The sequence below is a fragment of the Benincasa hispida genome, chromosome 9, assembly GCF_027475165.1.
Source record: "Benincasa hispida cultivar pf3 chromosome 9, pf3_genome.v1.1, whole genome shotgun sequence".
Classification (NCBI taxonomy): Eukaryota; Viridiplantae; Streptophyta; class Magnoliopsida; order Cucurbitales; family Cucurbitaceae; genus Benincasa; species Benincasa hispida.
The window spans coordinates 1,951,195-1,970,831 of NC_143486.1; the positions used below are offsets into that span (position 1 = coordinate 1,951,195).

A 19,637-nucleotide genomic window follows, 5' to 3' on the forward strand; every position below is an offset into this window, starting at 1 on the left:
AATGAGGTCTTTACCTCTAACTGGCCCAAGAGGTGTTAGTTTATAGTTGGACTATAAACTATTTGTTCATTAGAGTAATCAGTGGTACTAAGGAGTTAGATGGAACTACAGGGGTAAAACGGTATTTTGACCCAACTGTAGTTATGGAAAATTTGTGAAGGGTTGACTCATTGTCGTTTGGTTATATCCATGGACACAGAAATATATTTGCAATGCGACGAGTGCAACTATCGGTCTTTAATGGAGTGACGGATAATTAATGAATATTGATTAATTTAGTTAAAGAGTTCAATTAATTAATCTTATATCATTGGAGCTTCTAATCTACAGGTCCATAAGACCCCTATTAGTTCGCTAAGGATAGTAATGAGGAATGATTTGAATTATTCAAATTACTTAAAGGAATTTTATATTAATATGATTAATATATAGTGTATTCTGATACATTATAGAATATGGTTAGTTATAGGTATGATCTATAATACAAACTACATATGAATTGGTTTCATATAGAATTAAAGTATTAGAGAGATGTATTTGAATGAGATTCAAATACTAGATTTTATGAGTTGGATTCTTAAAGTAATTTATGCATATAAATATATGATATTTATATGTTAATTGATGAATCCTATATTAAATATGTTTTATTATATAGTTGTTTAATTCATATGTTAATTCATTAATTAATTAACAAATGATGGAGAATGAAGGCTAGTATCAATATGTGATATTTAATTTACTGTATATTAAATATGATTTAATATATAGTCATTTTATTTACATGTTAATTGATTAATTAATAGTTAATTAATCAATTAACAAATGATAAAAATTGGAAAAAATGGCCAACAAGAGCATAGCTCAACTGCCATAATGTTCATATTATCAATCTTGTGGTTTGAGGTTCAATTTTCCTATCCCACACTTTGTTTTATGAGATTTTTTTATTGTTTCTATGTTTTATAAAATCGTTTTTCAAAATGCAAGCCGATCACATGCTTCTGTGGGAATATGATTCCCTTCACTTCAAACATCCTCCATTATAAGATTATTCCTTTTCATCCCATGACTCTCCATATTGAACAAACAGTTGCTTCTCATCCATCCTTCAATAATACACAAATTAGTAAAATTAAAATTTTAGATTTTGTTAAACTCTCTTTAGTAATTCTCGTTTCTTCCTCTCATTTCTTTCTATCGTTAACTATTGCACTCGTTCATTTTTCTCGTTTATATATCTGGCACGATCCCTCTCATTGGACTAGCCCCACTCTCATTTCTTCCTCTCGCCTATCTATAACAGCATAATACCACCTCACAAACAAATCGTTCCTATCATGACTCGTACGATTTAAGTGAATGAGAAACAACACAGTGCGTGTGTATACTTATTTGGAGTGTGAAATTGCTTGTATATGTTGATTCAACAACGATTATAACGTTGCAAATTTTTATTTTTGAAAACTTTGTAGCTGAATGTTATGAGTTTTTTTAAAGAGAACAAATGGAAATACTCAAAATACTAATTTTACGTTTTATTATCTTAATGAAACTTAGCATGCACAATACTTTTTCTTTAAATTGATTTGAAAGAATTGTGGGTTTGTCAGTTCTCTTTTTCGAAGTATTGGGAAATTCGTTCAACGGCCATTAATTACATGAAAATTGGTGGGAAATTGATATTTGATAAAGAACATGATGCAAAAACAAGAGGAAAGAAGATGAAGTGAGCGAAATAAGGGAGTCGGATTGAAAATTAAAATTTAACACGTTTGATTTCTGTTCAATGAAGAGCAAAAGGAAGGCACAAGAGGAAGGAGTCTAAAACGAGAGGTGTGCGAGAATTCGGTAAGAGTGTGATAACTTGTAAAAATACAAGTTATTTTTGCTCTTAAGTTGGAACAACTAAGGTTTTTAATGATAAACTCTCCTCATTTTTAGTAGAAACGCATGGATTTATTCAAACATCAATAAACTCATGCAAAAGAAGTTTTATTATTAAATATCGCAGCACTAACGCACTGCACTGCAGGATTTCAATGCAAGGATTAACATTACGCATTAGACAAGTGCCGCAGGAAAAGCTCTAACGCATGGGCCAACATCGGAAGGAGTTCAACGCAGAAAAGATTCATTGCTCTAGGCTGATTGTGTCACATCACCACTTGCAAGTATAGGCAACTGCAACAGGCGGCATCTGAAAAAGCTTCCAAGCAACAGGCGATGTCTGAAAAGGCTTCCGAGTGTCAGACGGCTAACCAGAGCATGGACTTTAATGCTGCCCATTCACCAAGTGGACGTGACCAATGCCTATAAAAAGATGAACCCTCTAGAGTTAGGCAATTCGAAAATCATCAAGATCCTTACTCTCTGTAAATTGTAGTTATAGTCTTAATTATATAGAAGCTGTGTCGTGGTGTTGAGACGATGAAAAGGGTTGAGAACCACCACCACCACCAGTCAGGGAGTGGAGGACGCCACTCTTGAGAAAGACTCCGTCCACTTCCTATACAAGTGATTGTACACAACGAGATTGAGTCAAAGAACTACAAGAGATTGTATTCTTTGGCTTGACTCAGTTTCCTTCTTATTTATTGCTTTCATTCCATTCGATTGAATATTGCTTTTGTAAAGACTCCTTGTTTCTTTATAAAATTCATATATTTGATCCCTCATACTTGCTATTGTTTATTTCTTATTTATGTTATATGCATTAATACTTTATGCACAACTTTATTCTAACGCTCAAACCAGCTTGATAACTTGGTAAAAGCATCCTTAACTTAGATTGTTCGAAAGAATAACTAAGCCGCATCAAGTAGAACGCCTAGTACAGCTAGAGATAGACTTACTGGTGTTTCCTGCATTCTATGTTAGACGCATGCACCCTAGAGATCGACTTTGTATGTTATTCGCATTGAGAAGTGTTGAATAAGGTCTAATGCATAAACAAACAGATAAGAAAATCATCCTATCTCATCTACATCACATCTTAGTTGTGTACATTCATATTAGACCGACACATCCTCTTACCTCAAATTCTATTTTGTATGACCCATCATTCACCACTCAACTCTTTTGTATCTTCTTGCACAAGTACAAAAAGTTAGTGTAAATAGTACATCTCTCATATTCATTTAAGAAAACCCCTGCAATAGATACAATGCAAGGTATGCGTTTGGTTAACTGAATCTCTGAGATCGACCCTGGACTTACCAGGAACCTAAATTAGATTTATACTTTGGTCTAGTTTAGGAAAACTTGAACATCATTAGAAGGAGTTGTGTACGTTCTGTGCATATATTTAACGCCCCAACCCGTTACATTTACTTAAATGCATCAAAGCATAAACGCATCACTTATACTAACTTATTTCTCCAATTTATTTTATACAATACACTCCTAGAGCATCTCACGATAGCAACAAACAGAGTGCATGCTCTGGTTTTTTTTTTTTTAACAAGAGGAAAGCACGAGATGAAGTAGTCTAAAACGAGAGGAATGTGTGCACGACAACGAGCGTTTTGGGAACTAAAAAACATTTCACACGTGGTTGACGTCATCAGAAGGCCAAATTTCAATTTTTTTAAAAAAAAATGGACCAAATTATGGGTGGACCTCATAATTTGACCCATCCATACAAATTTTCCGTTTTTTTCATTTGATTTGTACGCAGCCGTTACTGTCGATGCCTTTTCTTCCTTCTGCGATTTTCCACCTTCTTCTCAATTTTTATTCTTATTTCTTATGCAATTTTCCGGAAAAATTTCCTTCCCACCCTTTTTTCTTCAGTTGCCCTCCTTTTCTGGTGATTTTTTTTGTTTGTGTTGACGTCTTCTTCTTCTCGAATCAAAGATGTAAGTTGAAGCGTGAATTAGAACGAGAGGAAGAAGCGAGAGTAATAATTCAAATGAAGGAAAAAACTCAAATGAAAAAAATTACAAAGTTGACGAGAAAGAAGCTAGAGAAAAAACAAGAGGAAGAAGCTTGAGAAAAAACAAACGGAAGAAGCTAGAGGAAAAAATGAGAGGAAGTAATGAGAGGAAGAATTCAAAAAAAAAAAAAAAAGAAAAAGAAAAAATGAAGGAAAAAAAATGAAGGAGAGCAATATGAATTGGAGAATGAGATGAAGGAGTGAGAAATCTCGGTTGCATCTGATCTCATGCATATTTTGGGGGTACTTTCACACGCGGTTGATATAAGCAGAAGGACAAATTTCGAGTGGACCCCTAAATAGGGACCATCTGTACGAATTTCCCAACTACTTTGCTAGACTCCTTTACGACTAAAACTCGAAGTAAATCTTTAAGCTCTTCCCCGTAATTCCCAATTATAGGAGTTTTCTCAAGATTCTTTTCGATGAAATTAAAATCCAACTCTTCACTACTAACACTTACCATCGAGTCATCATTTGAATCATCGTGGAATGTCCCATGCAAAACAAATCTAAGAATTGGGAATAAAAGGATGAAAAATGACCTCTTGTGAATGCTGTCTTTTACGTTTCAAAATATTACCAACCTATTTTTAAGTGTTGATTTTAGTTTTAGTTTAGTTTCCAAATTTTAGAATTTAGAATTTAGTTTTCATATAGTCCAACACTTTTGTCTTCTCTTCTTTCTCGTTGATTGGTTCACATTGGTGCATAATCTAACGATAGTGAAACTCTTCTCTCCTAAGTTATAGAATCCCCGTTGTGGTTTCAATTTGAACTTACCTTGAAAACTTCTTTCTCGAGCTCTAGGCTCCACATGTTCACTCTTCCTTCTTCAACGGGTCTATTATGCACTCTCCAACAATATCCATTCCTCTAAACATTAGGATGAGACAATAACGGGCAAAATGCACCTCAAGATTTTACTTCTCAAATTTCATAAATATGTATTAGCTTTTTATTGGTTAATTTAATTTAATTATGAATAAATTAATTTTATTAACTTTTCTTTAGTTTAAAATTAATTTTAAAATATCGCATCATAATTATTTTAAATTAATTAATTGATCACCAATGATCAAAAGCGTGCATTCATAAAAACAAAAACAGAGGTAGAGGTATAAGTTCTAGAAATCTAGAAATCTAGATACCAAATGAAAACGGATCACAAAACTCAATAATATTTTGAAAGCTAGAACCAATGAAAAACCATACTCAAAATTTATGAGTACAAATGTTCCATTTTCAAACATAGAAACCAAAAAGTTATTTTTTTTCCTTTTTATTGTGAAATAATGGGTTTAGGGTTTTTTTTCTTTTTATTCTAGAACGAAGTAATCAGTAATCACATATAAACCCTTGTGTTTTTTTTTTTAATAATAATAATAAATTAAAAAAATAATTACAATTTCAATCCATGAACTTTTATGTTTACCTCTATTTTATGTCTAGATTTTAAAAAGTATCTACAAATTCATAAACTCGCAATTTTGTGTCAAATAAGTCTTTAAACTTTTAATTTTTCGTCAAATAGCTCTTTGACATATTTAAACTTCTTAAAAATTAATTCATCTGTTCGATATGAATTGAACTTTATGTTTAATTAAACCTAAATATTCAATTTTATGTTTACTAAGTTTGAATAGATTAAGATGGACTAAAGTACATAGCCCTTAGGGAACTTAGATATATATATATATATATATATATTGGTCTTCTCACGGCTCAGTGTAAATAATTGGTGCTCGTTTTTATTTTTATTTATTTTTTTAGTATGAAAAATATAAAGATGAAAGATCGAATCTTCAACCTCTTAAGAAAAAGATTACGTTAATTACCGTTGAGCTAAATTTTGAATTCAGAGTGGATTGCATTCTTATTATTCAAAAGAAACTAAGCCATAAAATAGAGGGCTTTAAAGTCTAAACAATAACGTCGCTGGGAACAGCACGATGCCAGATGATTGGGTTGAAATTCTCTTTGTCCAAACTGTTTTGTATTCAAATAGATGACCAAGTCCTGCCATATTAAAATAAATAAATAAATAAATAAATAAATAAAATCAGTACAATCCTAAGGGTCGATTCTTCAACTCAGAAAATAAAAGAAAAAATGATGACCAAGTTCAAGTCAACTTGCAAACATGAGCGACAATACCCCGATTGGGAGTCTACATGGATTAGGTTGAATTGAGTTGATGGTGTTTTTTGGATCAACAAGAAAATTCGGATTGGTTTAATTAGTAACCCAAATCACCCAAATAAAGTTTCCAACCCAACCCTTGAAATTTGAGTTGGATTGTTGGAATATAATTTTTTTTTTAATTTTTAACGACAAATATTAAATTTATATACATTACATGACTAATAACTAAGATCTCATGAAATTCAACCCAACCCAACCCAAGAACAAAACTAACCCAATCCAACCCTTACATTTTGGATTGGGGAGTTCGGATTGTTCTGGTTATCAAGTTATTTGAACCCTAAAACTGATTGATTAAAGAAAGAAAAACACATTCCTTAATGTTAGAAGATAGGTTGTAGGTGCTATGAATCTAAAATCTATGGCCAAGAACTATAACCTGCAGAAGATTTAGGTTTAGCAATCTGAACCTTTCTTTGAAGTCTAAAAGTTTCAATGCTAGATCTCCAATTTCTGTTCTTTTGCCAAATTTAATGACAATATCTCATTCAAAATATTTATTATTGCAATGTTAAAAATTTGTCCAGACATAAAAAATTATATTATTCAAGATTATCAGTTGAATTATCATATGAAGATAATGTCTTTTAATAAAGTAAATGAACTTCTAATCTTAAATGTCACCAATATAAGCAAGTCTCGTCCTCAAAATATATATTAAAAGACCATACATCAAAATCATATAATGGAAGTATTACAATCAATGAGGAGAAATGAGAGATTCAATTCAAGACTGCAGTAGGCATATAAGAGCATTACTTGGAAGGCCTAACAAGCCAAGATAACTAGAATTCTTATCTGCAGCAAATCTGAGAGAAATTTCCAAGGGTGATGATGAACGCAAGAACAAGATTTTTTCTGCTTGGTCTAGCTCTTGTCCATGCTGTTCAAGCTCAAGACCAATCAGGTAAATATTGTTGTCGTTATTTGTACATTTCTATATAAACATTCTTTAAATTGTGATTCCACTAGAACCATCTCTCAGGTTTTATAAGCTTGGATTGTGGACTACCAGAAAATTCAACATACAACGAGCAAACAACGAACATTGACTACATTTCAGATGCAGCATATATTAACAGTGGAGAAAGCAAAAGCATAAACGTGAAATACAAAAACTTCTACCAAAGACAACTACAGTTCCTTAGAAGCTTTCCTCAGGGAATCAGGAACTGTTACAACATAAGCAATATTATCAGCGAAAAGAAATACTTAATTAGAGCAAGCTTCTTGTATGGAAATTATGATGGGTTAAATAGCTTACCGATCTTTGATCTCTACTTTGGAGATAGCTTGTGGGATAAAGTGGAGATCAAGTCCGAAGCAGGTGAGACGTACAAAGAAATCATACATATTCCATCAGCAAATAGAGTACAAATCTGTCTTATTAATATGGGAACTGGAATACCTTTCATCTCTGCATTGGAATTTAGACCTTTACCAAATGACACTTACCCAGTTCAATTTGGATCCTTCTCGACTGTTGGTCGACTGGATATGGGGTCAATATCAAATGTATCGTACAGGTCAGTTATTACTGATATAACAATTTTGCCTTGAGTTATTGTGTATCACAGCATGAAATTTCCAATATGGTTAAAAGGAATATTTCTTGTGTGTGTACCCCTTTGTTTCAGGTACCCTTACGATGTTTTTGACCGAACTTGGCATCCTTTCAATGACGATAAAGATTACATTCGATTGAGCACCTCTCTTACTATAGATGCCGATGGCCACAACAAGCACCATCCAGCAGCCAAAGTTATGGAAACTGCTATGACACCCAAAAACGCAAGTCAGTCTATTGATCTTCGGTGGGAGTCAGATGATGAAAATAACCAGTATTATATATATCTTCACTTTGCTGAGTTGGTAAAGCTTCAACGTAAACAATTTCGAGGCTTCAACATCAGTCATAATGGGCAATATTGGGGTGGACCTATTATTCCTGATTACTTGTACACAAGCAGCATTTATAGCATCAGACCACTGAAATTCCCACAAAAGCAACACAGCTTTTCTTTTTTTAAAACTGAAAATTCAACACTTCCTCCAATCATCAATGGTTTAGAAGTTTATCTCCAAATTGAGATCTCAGAACTAGAATCAGATCATGAAGATGGTATGATGACTTAACTTTCCATCGTTAGCTTCTTATTTTCGCCTTTTACATTCTGATGGCTCAAAAATTTAAACGTGAGTGATGATTTCATGAATGCACTATACTGAAAATTAGCGGATGCAATGAGAAAATTAAAGTCAACTTACGGAGTCATCAAAGATTGGCAAGGCGATCCATGCATCCCCAAAGCATATCCTTGGAGTGGTGTAGGTTGTACCAATGAGTCAATCCCAAGAATCATATCACTGTAAGTATATGAATGCTTTACTTAGAAAATAACATAATCATCTTAGTTTGCTAGCCAACCGTATACATTGAGATAAATAAACTAATAAAAAACTTACAGGAACTTGTCGTCAAGTGGTCTGACAGGAGACATATCTCCAGATGTATCCAATCTAGCAGCCCTAGAAACTCTGTAAGTATCTTTACTTTAAATGATATCTAAACTAGGATCTCCAATGCCATCTTAAAACCAATTATAATAAATTGAGTTTTAATTTCAGGGACTTGTCAAACAATGGCTTAACAGGAAAACTGCCTGATTCTCTGTCCAAATTGCCAAATCTCAAACTCCTGTAAGTTACTTACAATGGAAAAAGGTCAAGGACCACACAGTTTGTAGGATGATTGAAAATTTATTCTCTCTATTTACAGAAACTTGGAGAACAACAATCTCTCATGTCCAATTCCACCTGGACTCTTAAGAAGATTCATTGATAATTCACTATCATTAAGGTCTATTTCTTGGAATAGATGAACTTGTAATAATATTTCGATTTTAAATTGTACGTCTACATGCGTCCTTATGAAAATCTATTGATAACAGCCTGAAAGGTAATCCAAATATGGACGCACGTCCTTTAGGTGATTGCACTGAGGAACCGAAAGGGGAAAAGCATAAGGAAATGAAAAGGTTTGTGATTCCAGTAGTAGCATCAGTTGGTGGCCTACTTGCTATTTCCACAATAGCAGGGATTGTCTTTTGTATGGCTCGATCAAAAAGGAAAGAACAAGGTAAAGATGTCTTGGAGGTGGATCGTCCAACAACCAACAAGGACACTGGTGGCAGTTCTTTGGAAACTAGAACGCAGCAGTTTACTTACTCTGAAGTTGTGAGAATGACCAACAATTTTGAGCAGATTCTTGGTAGGGGTAGTTTTGGAGCAGTTTATCATGGGCTAGTTGATGATATTCAAGTGGCTGTGAAGATGCTAGCTCCATCAGCAATACAAGGCCACAATCAATTTAAAGAAGAGGAATGTACTTTTATATAGTATCTCATATTTGGATATTCTCATAAAAATATTTAGCTCACACTTGCTTATCAGACTAAAAAGATGCTCTTTCATACAGGTTACCATTCTTCTTAAAGTTCACCACCGAAACTTGACAAACCTTGTAGGGTATTTGAACGAAGGAACTCATCTTGGCCTCATTTATGAGTACATGCCCAATGGAAGTTTAGCACAGCGCCTTTCTGGTAATGTTTTCTTTTAGCATCTAGCAAGGATTTGAACACGTGCATCACATTCGAAGTTCTATTGAAAATTTTAATTCCATTTAAATAAAAGGAAGGAAAAAATTAGGCTTCCCCGTTATTTTTATTGGATATGCAGAGATAAGTTCAAGTGTCATAAGTTGGGAAGATAGACTCAGAATAGCAATGGATGCAGCTCAAGGTGAGATAAGTTTCCTTTCAAACATCTTCACAAACACATTATCTAGTTTTGCTTGTGTTCTCTACAAAATGAAAACCTTGTGAGGTTTCGAGTTTACAAAATGCAGGACTAGAATATCTGCATACTGGTTGTAAACGATCAATAGTCCATGGAAACGTGAAACTAGCAAACATCTTATTAACTGAAAATTTCCAAGCTAAACATTCTGACTTCGGTCTTTCCAAGAGCTACCCAACAAATGATAAGACCAGTTACCTTGACCCAGAGTAAGTACTCATTGCAAACATTTCTCAATGAGGTCACTTAGTTTTTCCTCAAAAGGAAGGAAACGGTGAAAGACAAATATGAAGTAACTTTTACCTTGTATCTCAGGTACAAAACATCAAACAGGCTGAGTCCAAAAAGTGATGTGTATAGCTTCGGCATCGCTCTGTTGGAGATAGTGAGTTGCAGACCAGTGATATCGAAATCCCAATGCGAAGATTCGGTTCATATAGTTAAATGGGTTGGTCCAATGGTGGCACAAGGTGACTTTCGAAATATAGTAGACCCAAGATTAAAAGGAGAATATAACATACACTCTGTTCGAAAAGCATTGGAGGTAGCTATGGCTTGTGTATCAGTGAATTCGGAGAGAAGGCCAACAATAAGTCAAGTGCTGGCAGAACTGAAAGGTTGCTTGGCCACAGAATTGAGCCGAACATCGGATAGTCAGCCTCTTAATTCATCAGAGTCCATTGAAATGACATCCATCTACATGGTTTTGCCCCCTCAATCAGGTCCCATGGCGAGGTGAAGTTCGTTTGAACATCACTTTGCTCTTTCCCATTCATCTGATATGGAGGTTTCCCATCCAGAATTTATTAAAGTTGTTGGGTTTTATCATTTGGCCATTGAAAACTGAAACGTATAAAATTCGCCTTCAACCCCAACATAAATGTCTCTTGTTAGTAGAACAATGTGAAAAACTGTTCCCTGATTGCTTTGTCTTTTGGTGGTGTTGAAGAAAACTTTCTTGTGCCATGTGCGAAGTAAATAAACTAATTCATAAACCAATTTCATTCCTAAATCCATTTTACTTTTGGAGAAATGTCCAATGTTACTTTATGAAGTCAATTTTAACCTAAATCCAGACTCAAATTCAAAACAGGAAAATAATGCCAACCCAGCATCAAAACATTCAAATGCTATCAAACAAATCTTCAACACAGCCAAAAAGTAAAAGTTATAATCTTGTTCTACCACAAAAGTGTCTGCAGTTGACTAGAAAATTTCAAAAGATAACAATTCAATTGACAAAAGTCTTAATTAATTAATTAATTAATTTGTTTATTTGAGAAGGATTAACAGAACTATTAACTGAATACTCTTCTGTGCACATATGCGTTTCAGAGGATATTAAACATCTCATAAATATTCATTATTTAATAATATTGAAATTTGAGAGGATTGTTAATCTCTTGCCTGCATAAACATTTTACACCTCTAATGATTCTTCTTCTTTTTTTCTTTCTTTTTTTTTTTTTCTGAGTTTAACAACAAGTGAGATGGGATATTCAAACTTCTTATCTCTTTGTCAAAGGTACATACTTTAACCGCTAAGCTCCCATTGGCAATTTTCACACAAATCCTTTTACTACCTGTATCTACAACAACATTCCTTTTTTTTTTTTAGGGGAAACCCTTTAAAATTCAAGATAAGAAAGAAGAAAATTAAAGAATTGTCAAAAATGGACTTTTGCAAGCCAAGAAGAATGCTTAAGGCTCAAATTACTCTTTTGATTATGAAATACAACCCAAAATGGCTGATTCCTATTTAAGAAAATCAATGAATCAGTCCACTACCTACTATGAGATTGAAACATGCTCAAGAATCCAACAAAATAACTGCTTTGATCCTATAGCATTGGAGAAAATAAAAAAAACAGCAAAAGAACTTCCATGTTCATTGGGAAAATGACTCAAAGTATCGATCAACTATCAATTCATTTGCAAAAGTTCAAGAAAAAATTAATATTGTATATTGAAGCAAAAAACAAAGGAATCTCAGTTGGAAACTTTTCAATAAAAAATCTTAAAGATAAATTTGGAAAATTTTTTGTTGAGACCCATGTATTTAACGGAGGTGATTGGGACAAAAATCACACGAACAAAGTAGAAGAAAAGGAAAAATTTGACAATGTTGATTTGAAAGTTGTCTCGAATGAAGAAGAAAAGTCCAACAAAGGAGATGAGGAAAAGGTATCAAACACCGGAACTCTAAACGTCAAGGTAGAAGTAAAAAAATCAAGCAAGAACAACGATACACTGATTGCATTGAAAATCGATCACCAGAACATTGAAGAACTTGAAGCAAATGATGAAGAAGACTTCCTTAAGGGGTTTTGGTCCTCTGATTACGCCTTTGAATGAGCATGATGGAAACATTTTTTCTGGGTTTATGGCCGATGAAGATGTTAAGCTTGGTGACACTGTTGGATTTTCTATCTCAAATTTACCTCTCTGATCAAAATATTTTTGTTCAAGATGTAGGAGGTTAGTTTGGTCATATTCCATTGAACGATTTTGTTTCATACCTTGTTTGCTTCATTTTTTTTTTCTTTAAAATTTGAGGAAGAGTTTTCTTTTTTGAGGGGTAGAATGATGAAAGAAGAATAGTGTTAATTGAGTACTATTCTAGGTAAATTCCCATTTTACCCCCACTTATAACAAATTCTATAAATAAGAGTCTTTCCCCTCTTGTATGAGACACATCATCATTCTAATAAAAGATTCACAACCTTGTTTCTTGGAGGATTACTCCTCGAAGCTAATTAGGCTACATCAAGTTCATTACTTTTGTGCAATGAAAAAAAAATACATATCCCCTTTCTTTATCCTTGACATAGTTTTTTTTATAAAAAAAAAAAAAGGAAACAACTTTTTATTGATAAAATCAAAAAAGACTAATGCTCAAAGTACAAGAAAACCAAAAGCAAAAATTTCTAAAATTTTCGAAACGAATAAATAGAAAAAATATGAGAAAAGGACTAAAGCAGGAGAAATAAAATCAATCTAGATCTAACGTGAAGAGGTTTGAACCCATACTAAACCAAAGCGAGCAATCCAATGAAGAAGCTTATCCTGTAATTGAACTCTTTCAAACCAAAGCTTTACCAGAAAACTTGAACGTCATCTAAGCTTAAGAACATGCACACAAAATACTGACGGAGAACCCAACATATGCAAAAACCTTTGACCATCTTAAAAAAAATTCATCCTTGACAGAGTTTATAACACTAAATTTGAAACGTTGATGTAGTAATCGCATATAAATGCTTGCGGTGTTTCCATACTCTAAACAGAACATCCCAAGCTTTGCCCAAAAATTAAAAGGTGGTTCTTAGTTGAAATGGGTAATAAAATAAAAAAATCAACTGATAGTTTAGACTCAAGAATAATTGGTGCTATATTCCCCTGTCTCATTATAAACTAAATAACATGCTTACCTGATCACAATTCCTAAGAACACAAATAATTAGATCAGCAATGTTTTAAAATCCATTAAATTATCATCAAGTCAAAGATCATAAGAAATCGTTGAGGGAATATTTAGACTCTTTCAAAATATAACATAAAACATTCCCTCAATATAATATATATATATATATGTATGTATGTATATGTATATAACATAAACATCAATCAACCTCAAGCAACAACACTCTCGGTTAGATGGTTATAAGATTAAATTTACCTTCACCCATCAACATAAGCTTTTGGGTCAATTGGTGATTTATCATGGAATTAAAGTAGGTAGTCCAAAAGGTCCTATGTTCAAACCTCTGCAATGTAATTTCCTTTCCAATGAATATTGATTTCCACTTGTTGAGTCTTTTACATATTTCAAGCCCACAAGCGAGAGAGAGAGTATTAGATAGTATAATATTAAAATTTATCTTCACCAATCAGCTTAAACTTTTGAGTCAATCAGAGATTTAATATTCTCAACGTCGAATAGTCAACTTCCCAAGAGAATGAAAACAATTAGGATTTTCTTTTTTTTATTGAAATCTTTATTGGAAGATATATCTGATGCAGACAGTTAAGTTGGCTACTTGAACAATGTATTAAAAAAAGGTAGATAAATAAAATAAAACTAAGTCTTCGTCGTTGTTGTCAAGTAAAGGAATACAACCTCTCCGTCCACTTCCTAAGCTTTCTTTCTTTTGCTCGCCTGTACTTAGAAGCAGATATTAAGCAACACACCAACCCTGTGTTTTGGTTCTCATTTATCGGTTCTGGTTAAAGCTTAACATCGTCTTCTTTTCTCGCCTTCATCTTTCAAATCTCATCCTATTTCCAATGGTAGAAAGAGATTGAAGAGGATGATTATGGAAATATTAAGGCCTCTCCTCTTTGGTTTATTGGGTTGTCTAGCTGCAGTTCAAATTCTTGTTCTAGCTCAAGATCAAACAGGTAAACCAACACTTGTTTTATCAACCTTGATTTTTCTCTACCTTTCCCGATTTAAAATTTTAAAATTATCCATGTTTATCAGGCTTCATAAGTCTAGACTGTGGATTACCAGAAAATTCTAGCTATGAAGAATTGACCACAGGCATCAACTATATTTCAGATGCAGCTTATATAAGTACTGGTGAAAGTCAAGATTTAACCTCCAAATACAAAAATATATATGAACGACAGTTTTGGAATCTAAGATACTTTTCAACTGGGACTAGAAACTGCTACAATGTAAGCATTAATAGAGGTACCAAATATCTGATTCGAGCAAGTTTCTTGTATGGGAATTATGACGGCTTCAATAGGCTTCCTAAATTCAATCTCTACGTTGGACAAAGTTTGTGGGGGTCGGTGGAGTTTACCGAGGTAGACCTTTATCTTTGGAAAGATATCATACACATCCCTTTAACAGATAATATATATATTTGTCTCATCAACATAAACCAAGGAACACCATTCATCTCTGCACTGGAGTTCAGGCCCTTGCCCAACACTACTTATACAACAACAGGCGGATCATTATCACTTTATTCTCGGGCTAATTTTGGTACAGATCAAACATACAGGTTCAACAATCTGGGATTTATTATCTTACTCTTAAATGTTGTCTATATTCCTTCAGCCTAAAATTCAATAATTTTGAACTTTACTTTCTTCTCATGAAGGTTTGGATATGATGTTTTTGATCGCATATGGTTACCTTTTACCTACAAAAAATGGACAAACGTAAGTACATCAAACACTGTAGATCCCACAAACCATGCTATATATGAAGTACCATCTATTGTGATGAGTACTGCAGCAACTCCAACAAATTCTAGCAGTCCCTTGGAGTTCAAGTGGAATCCAGATGAAGTAACTTCCCAATACTACGCTTACATGTCCTTTGCTGAAATTGTAAAACTTCAAGCCAACCAGACCAGAGTCTTCAATGTCAATCTAAATGGGCAGCACTTGTTTGGACCTTTATCTCCTATATACTTGTCCACCAAAACTTTTTATTCTGAAACAGCTCTGTACGATGCTAATGGCCAATATGAAATCTCGTTAGTATCAACTGAGAATTCGACTCTTCCACCTCTCATCAATGCATTTGAAGTTTATAAAGTGATCAATATCTCAGATTTACGAACGGACACAGCGGATGGTTTGCTCTCTCTCTCTCTCTCTCTCTCTCTATGTGTTTGTCTGTCTGTCTCTTTCTCAATCAAATACAAAATGATCTGGATTGTGCCGTCTTGTAAATTAGTAAATGTCATTATGAGCATTAAGCTGACATATGGAGTAAACAAAGACTGGCAAGCAGACCCATGTCTTCCCAAAGCATATCCGTGGAGTGGCTTAATTTGTAACAATGACACTGCTCCTAGAATCATATCGTTGTAGGTGCATTCTTTCCTATAAATTGCGGATTGCATATTTGATGTCCATTAGAATGTAAGTATAAACTGAAATAAGCTACTGGTTCTTTTTCTTTATTAGGGACTTGTCATCAAGTGACCTGACCGGCGAAATATCTCCTTATATATTCAATTTATCCATGTTACAAACTTTGTAAGAATCTCATCCAAACTGTTAGATAAATTGACCCCCCCGGAAGTATTCATCTCACATTCAATGCTAATGAACTAAATGATTTTTCTTTTCAAGGGACTTGTCAAATAATAGCTTATCAGGAAAAGTACCTGATTTCTTGGCCAATATGCCAAGCCTCAAAGTCATGTGAGTTACTTGGATTGGAGATAAATTTTAAGGGAAATCTGAAACAACGCAGAAATATGATATTTTTCTGACCCTTCGCAGAAAATTAGACAAAAACAACCTCACGGGTCCACTTCCACCTGAACTCTTAAAAAGAGTGAACAACAATTCACTAACATTAAGGTCTGTTCTAAGTGGAAATTACCACAGTATTTGTTTACACTGAAATTATCAAATACATCAAAAGAACATCGAAGAATTACTTGATTTATCAAAAATAAATAAATAAATAGCCAGTTTTCTAATGAAATGTTCTCATGACAGTGTGGAAGATAATCCAAATCTCGATGGTGCATGTGCCTCAGATTCATGCGCAGAAAAGAAGAAGAAAAGCTTCATTGTACCAGTTGTAGCATCAGTTGGTGGATTGCTTGTCGTCCTCACAGTGGCAGCAATCATCTTTTGGATCGTGAAATTACGGAACAAGTCACAAGATCATTCTACAGTCCCAGTCCCAAGGGTGAAAGATACCAAATCCAACAATGACTCCCTCGAGGTAAGAAGGCGACAATTTACATATTCTGAGATAGTGAGGATGACAGAAAATTTTGCGAGGCCAGTGGGAGAAGGAGGCTCGGGAAGAGTTTACCTTGGTCACATAGAAAATGTTCAAGTTGCTGTAAAGATGCTATCTCCACTATCAGCCCATAGTTATCAGCAATTTCAAACAGAGGCAAGTGTAACCTAAAAATTAAGATTCCAATTTCTGATCTACATGACTCGTCCCAGTACATCACATTATTTTTTCACTCGAGTGCAATTACCCAAACCCACCCGTCCTAGTATATTATACTAAATCTATCTGTGCAGGTGAAACTTCTCATGAGAGTTTACCATGGAAACTTGACAAGCCTTGTTGGGTACTTGAACGAAAAAGACCACTTTGGACTTATTTATGAGTATATGACCAAGGGTAACTTGGCACAGGTTCTTTCAGGTAATTTTTGGGAACTAGTTCAAACAATATACCGTATATGTGTTATACAAGTTCAGCTAATTAGTTAGAAGACTTTTCTCATGTGTTAATTCAATAAGGGCCTTTTAATCAGTTCATGTATGCACACAGAGAGTCCAGTTCTCTTAACCTGGGAAGATAGACTTCGGATAGCCATAGATGCAGCACAAGGTGAGAAAACTCAACAAAATTATAGAGTTTACTCGGTCCTTTCAACAAATACATTATTATTAACATTCCTTTTGCACCATAAAAACGAAATACTCAGTCAAATCTTGAAAAATACAGGACTGGAGTACCTGCATCATGGTTGTAAGCCCCCCATAGTCCACAGAGATGTCAAAACAACAAACATATTGCTAACAGACAATTTCCAAGCCAAACTTGCTGATTTCGGACTCTCCAAGAGTTTCCCAAATGATGGTAGCAAGACTCACATGTCCACAACGGTGGCTGGCACTCCTGGTTACTTTGATCCAGAGTAGGTATCACTTTCAGTCAAACCAATTTCCTAACGAACTTAACTCCGTAAGTTGCAAAAATCCACCAAAGAAGAAACAGAAACAGATTAAATACAGCTCAAATCTTACCTTATATCGCACTTGCAGATACTACACCTCGAACAGACTGACTGAGAAAAGTGATGTTTATAGCTTCGGAGTAGTATTGTTGGAGATAATTACTTGCAGACCAGTGATTTCCAGAGCTCAGAAAAACGTTCACATAATTCAATGGGCGACCACCATGATTGCGCAAGGGGACATCAGGAACGTGATCGACCCAAGATTAAAAGGGGAATTCGACTCCAATTCTGCTTGGAAATCGGTGGAAATAGCGATGGCTTGCGTGTCTTCAAATTCAAGCAGTAGACCGACAATGAATCAGGTAGTAACAGAACTGAAGAATTGCCTGGCCATGGAAATGAGTCGGAAGACAGAGAATCCCTCTCTTAATTCAAGGGATTCCATTGAGACGTTCTCAATTTCCATTAATTTACCAACATACAGTCCTGAGGCAAGATGAAAAGCACCATCACCGTAAAATAACGATCTCCATCCCATGCTAATGTGAAGTATTTCAACGAACTGGCTTTACTGTTCCTCGCTCTTTCTGTTCTTCGTTCTTTCTGGCTTCAGCATTCAATTTCCCTATGACGTAATTGAATTGGTTGAATCGAAACGATACTTCTTCTGAGATTTATATAATATCACTGAACTCGAATTTGAATTAGATTCATGGATTTTGCAATTTCAGAGATAAACATAAATCGTTCTTGTTCAATGTGTGTAAATAACTGTGCCCTAATTGATTTCGTTTTTTCCGTTAAATTCGTTTAATTGCAGCGATGGATCATGGATCCAATCATCGAACAATCTACTTTTTGGCGTTTCTTCTTCCATCTCTATTTTAAACGATAAAATTATTCAAAATATTTTTAAAGATAGCAAAATAGATATCATCTCACATTTTATTATATTTGTAAATAAATTGACTCATTTTGTTATATTTAAAAATAATTATATTTTAAATTTTCAATTGTCAAATAAACATTTAAAATAATAATGATAAATTATTTAAAATCATTTTAAACTTATCTTCGAAAACCTATGAAACACAGACACAGATACGATACACGACACGGATACGATCGAATACGACAATTCGCCAATTTCTAAAAAACTAAGATACGGATACGTCTAAGAATGCATCATTTTTTTATATATATATTTCTAAAAAATGAGGATACTGATACGTTGAAAATACATTTTTTTCTTTAAAAAAATCTAGAATATAAATAAATTTAGCATACAAATTAATAACAATAGTACAAAATAGAATACAAACACTGAAGTACAATATAAAAAAAACAATATCTAAGATGTTGAAGTACAATAGTTAATAAAATGTAATAAAAAAGTGACTCATATTGCAAAAAAGAAAGAAGAAGAATATTAAAGAGAGAAGTATGAAGATAAACGAATAACTTATTGTTGAAAATATTCAAATGGTTTATATTTTGGTGGACTTTGTGGAGACCCAAATGTGAAGATTGAGATTAAATGATTCTAGTATAGAGTTTGGTTTGCTATTTATTTATTTTTTCTTTTAGTTTCGAACTCGAGTAGTGAGATTTTTAAATAGGTTGCCTAATTTTAGATTGGGAAAGATTAAATGAGTTACTTGTTTTTTTTTTAAAAAAAAAGTACGCATAAAATAGATACGTCAAATCGCGTGTCATATACGTATATAGAAAGTATGTATAGATACGTCAAATCGCGTGTCAAATATGTATCTGGAAGTATCGGTATCTGATACGTGTCTGATACTGATTCTTTGCCTCACATGAAGTATCTGTGCTTCATAGTCGAAAACCTAAGGGTCGTTTGGACACCAACCAGAAGTTTGTAGAGTGATCATTATAGTTCACTCCATATTTGGGACACAACAATAATAATGATGTGTATAATT

General features: G+C 33.9%; 2 protein-coding genes and 1 long non-coding RNA gene across 6 annotated transcripts; 2 read left to right on the forward strand and 1 right to left on the reverse strand.

Moving 5' to 3' along the window:
- Positions 1-6,824: 6,824 nt before the first annotated feature.
- LOC120085862 (putative LRR receptor-like protein kinase At1g51890) lies at positions 6,825-11,036 on the forward strand. The gene is made up of 12 exons (XM_090318242.1): positions 6,825-7,049; positions 7,128-7,668; positions 7,780-8,264; positions 8,379-8,511; positions 8,611-8,682; positions 8,771-8,842; positions 8,922-9,002; positions 9,094-9,521; positions 9,619-9,747; positions 9,884-9,946; positions 10,053-10,212; positions 10,319-11,036. The coding sequence occupies exons 1-12, from the start codon at positions 6,974-6,976 to the stop codon at positions 10,740-10,742; spliced, it is 2,664 nt and encodes an 887-aa protein (XP_090174368.1). The 5' UTR covers positions 6,825-6,973; the 3' UTR covers positions 10,743-11,036.
- LOC120085863 (uncharacterized) lies at positions 7,497-17,896 on the reverse strand. The gene is made up of 5 exons (XR_016532419.1): positions 17,759-17,896; positions 17,468-17,679; positions 8,609-8,680; positions 8,411-8,509; positions 7,497-8,316 (listed from the first exon to the last, which is right to left on the reverse strand). It is a non-coding gene; the product is annotated as an uncharacterized LOC120085863 (long non-coding RNA).
- LOC120085860 (LRR receptor-like serine/threonine-protein kinase IOS1) lies at positions 14,087-18,398 on the forward strand. Of its 4 annotated transcripts, XM_039042092.2 has the most exons (12): positions 14,087-14,404; positions 14,487-15,018; positions 15,118-15,599; positions 15,702-15,834; positions 15,935-16,006; positions 16,103-16,174; positions 16,256-16,336; positions 16,478-16,886; positions 17,024-17,150; positions 17,280-17,339; positions 17,457-17,649; positions 17,777-18,398. In XM_039042092.2, exons 1-12 carry the CDS (start codon positions 14,314-14,316, stop codon positions 18,189-18,191), a joined length of 2,667 nt encoding a protein of 888 aa, XP_038898020.1. In that variant the 5' UTR covers positions 14,087-14,313; the 3' UTR covers positions 18,192-18,398. The 4 variants fall into 4 exon arrangements, with proteins under 4 accessions (XP_038898020.1, XP_090174364.1, XP_090174365.1 ...); XM_090318238.1 differs by having other exon boundaries at positions 15,118-15,834; XM_090318239.1 differs by having other exon boundaries at positions 14,098-14,404; positions 14,565-15,018; positions 15,118-15,834.
- The last annotated feature ends 1,239 nt before the right edge of the window (positions 18,399-19,637 follow it).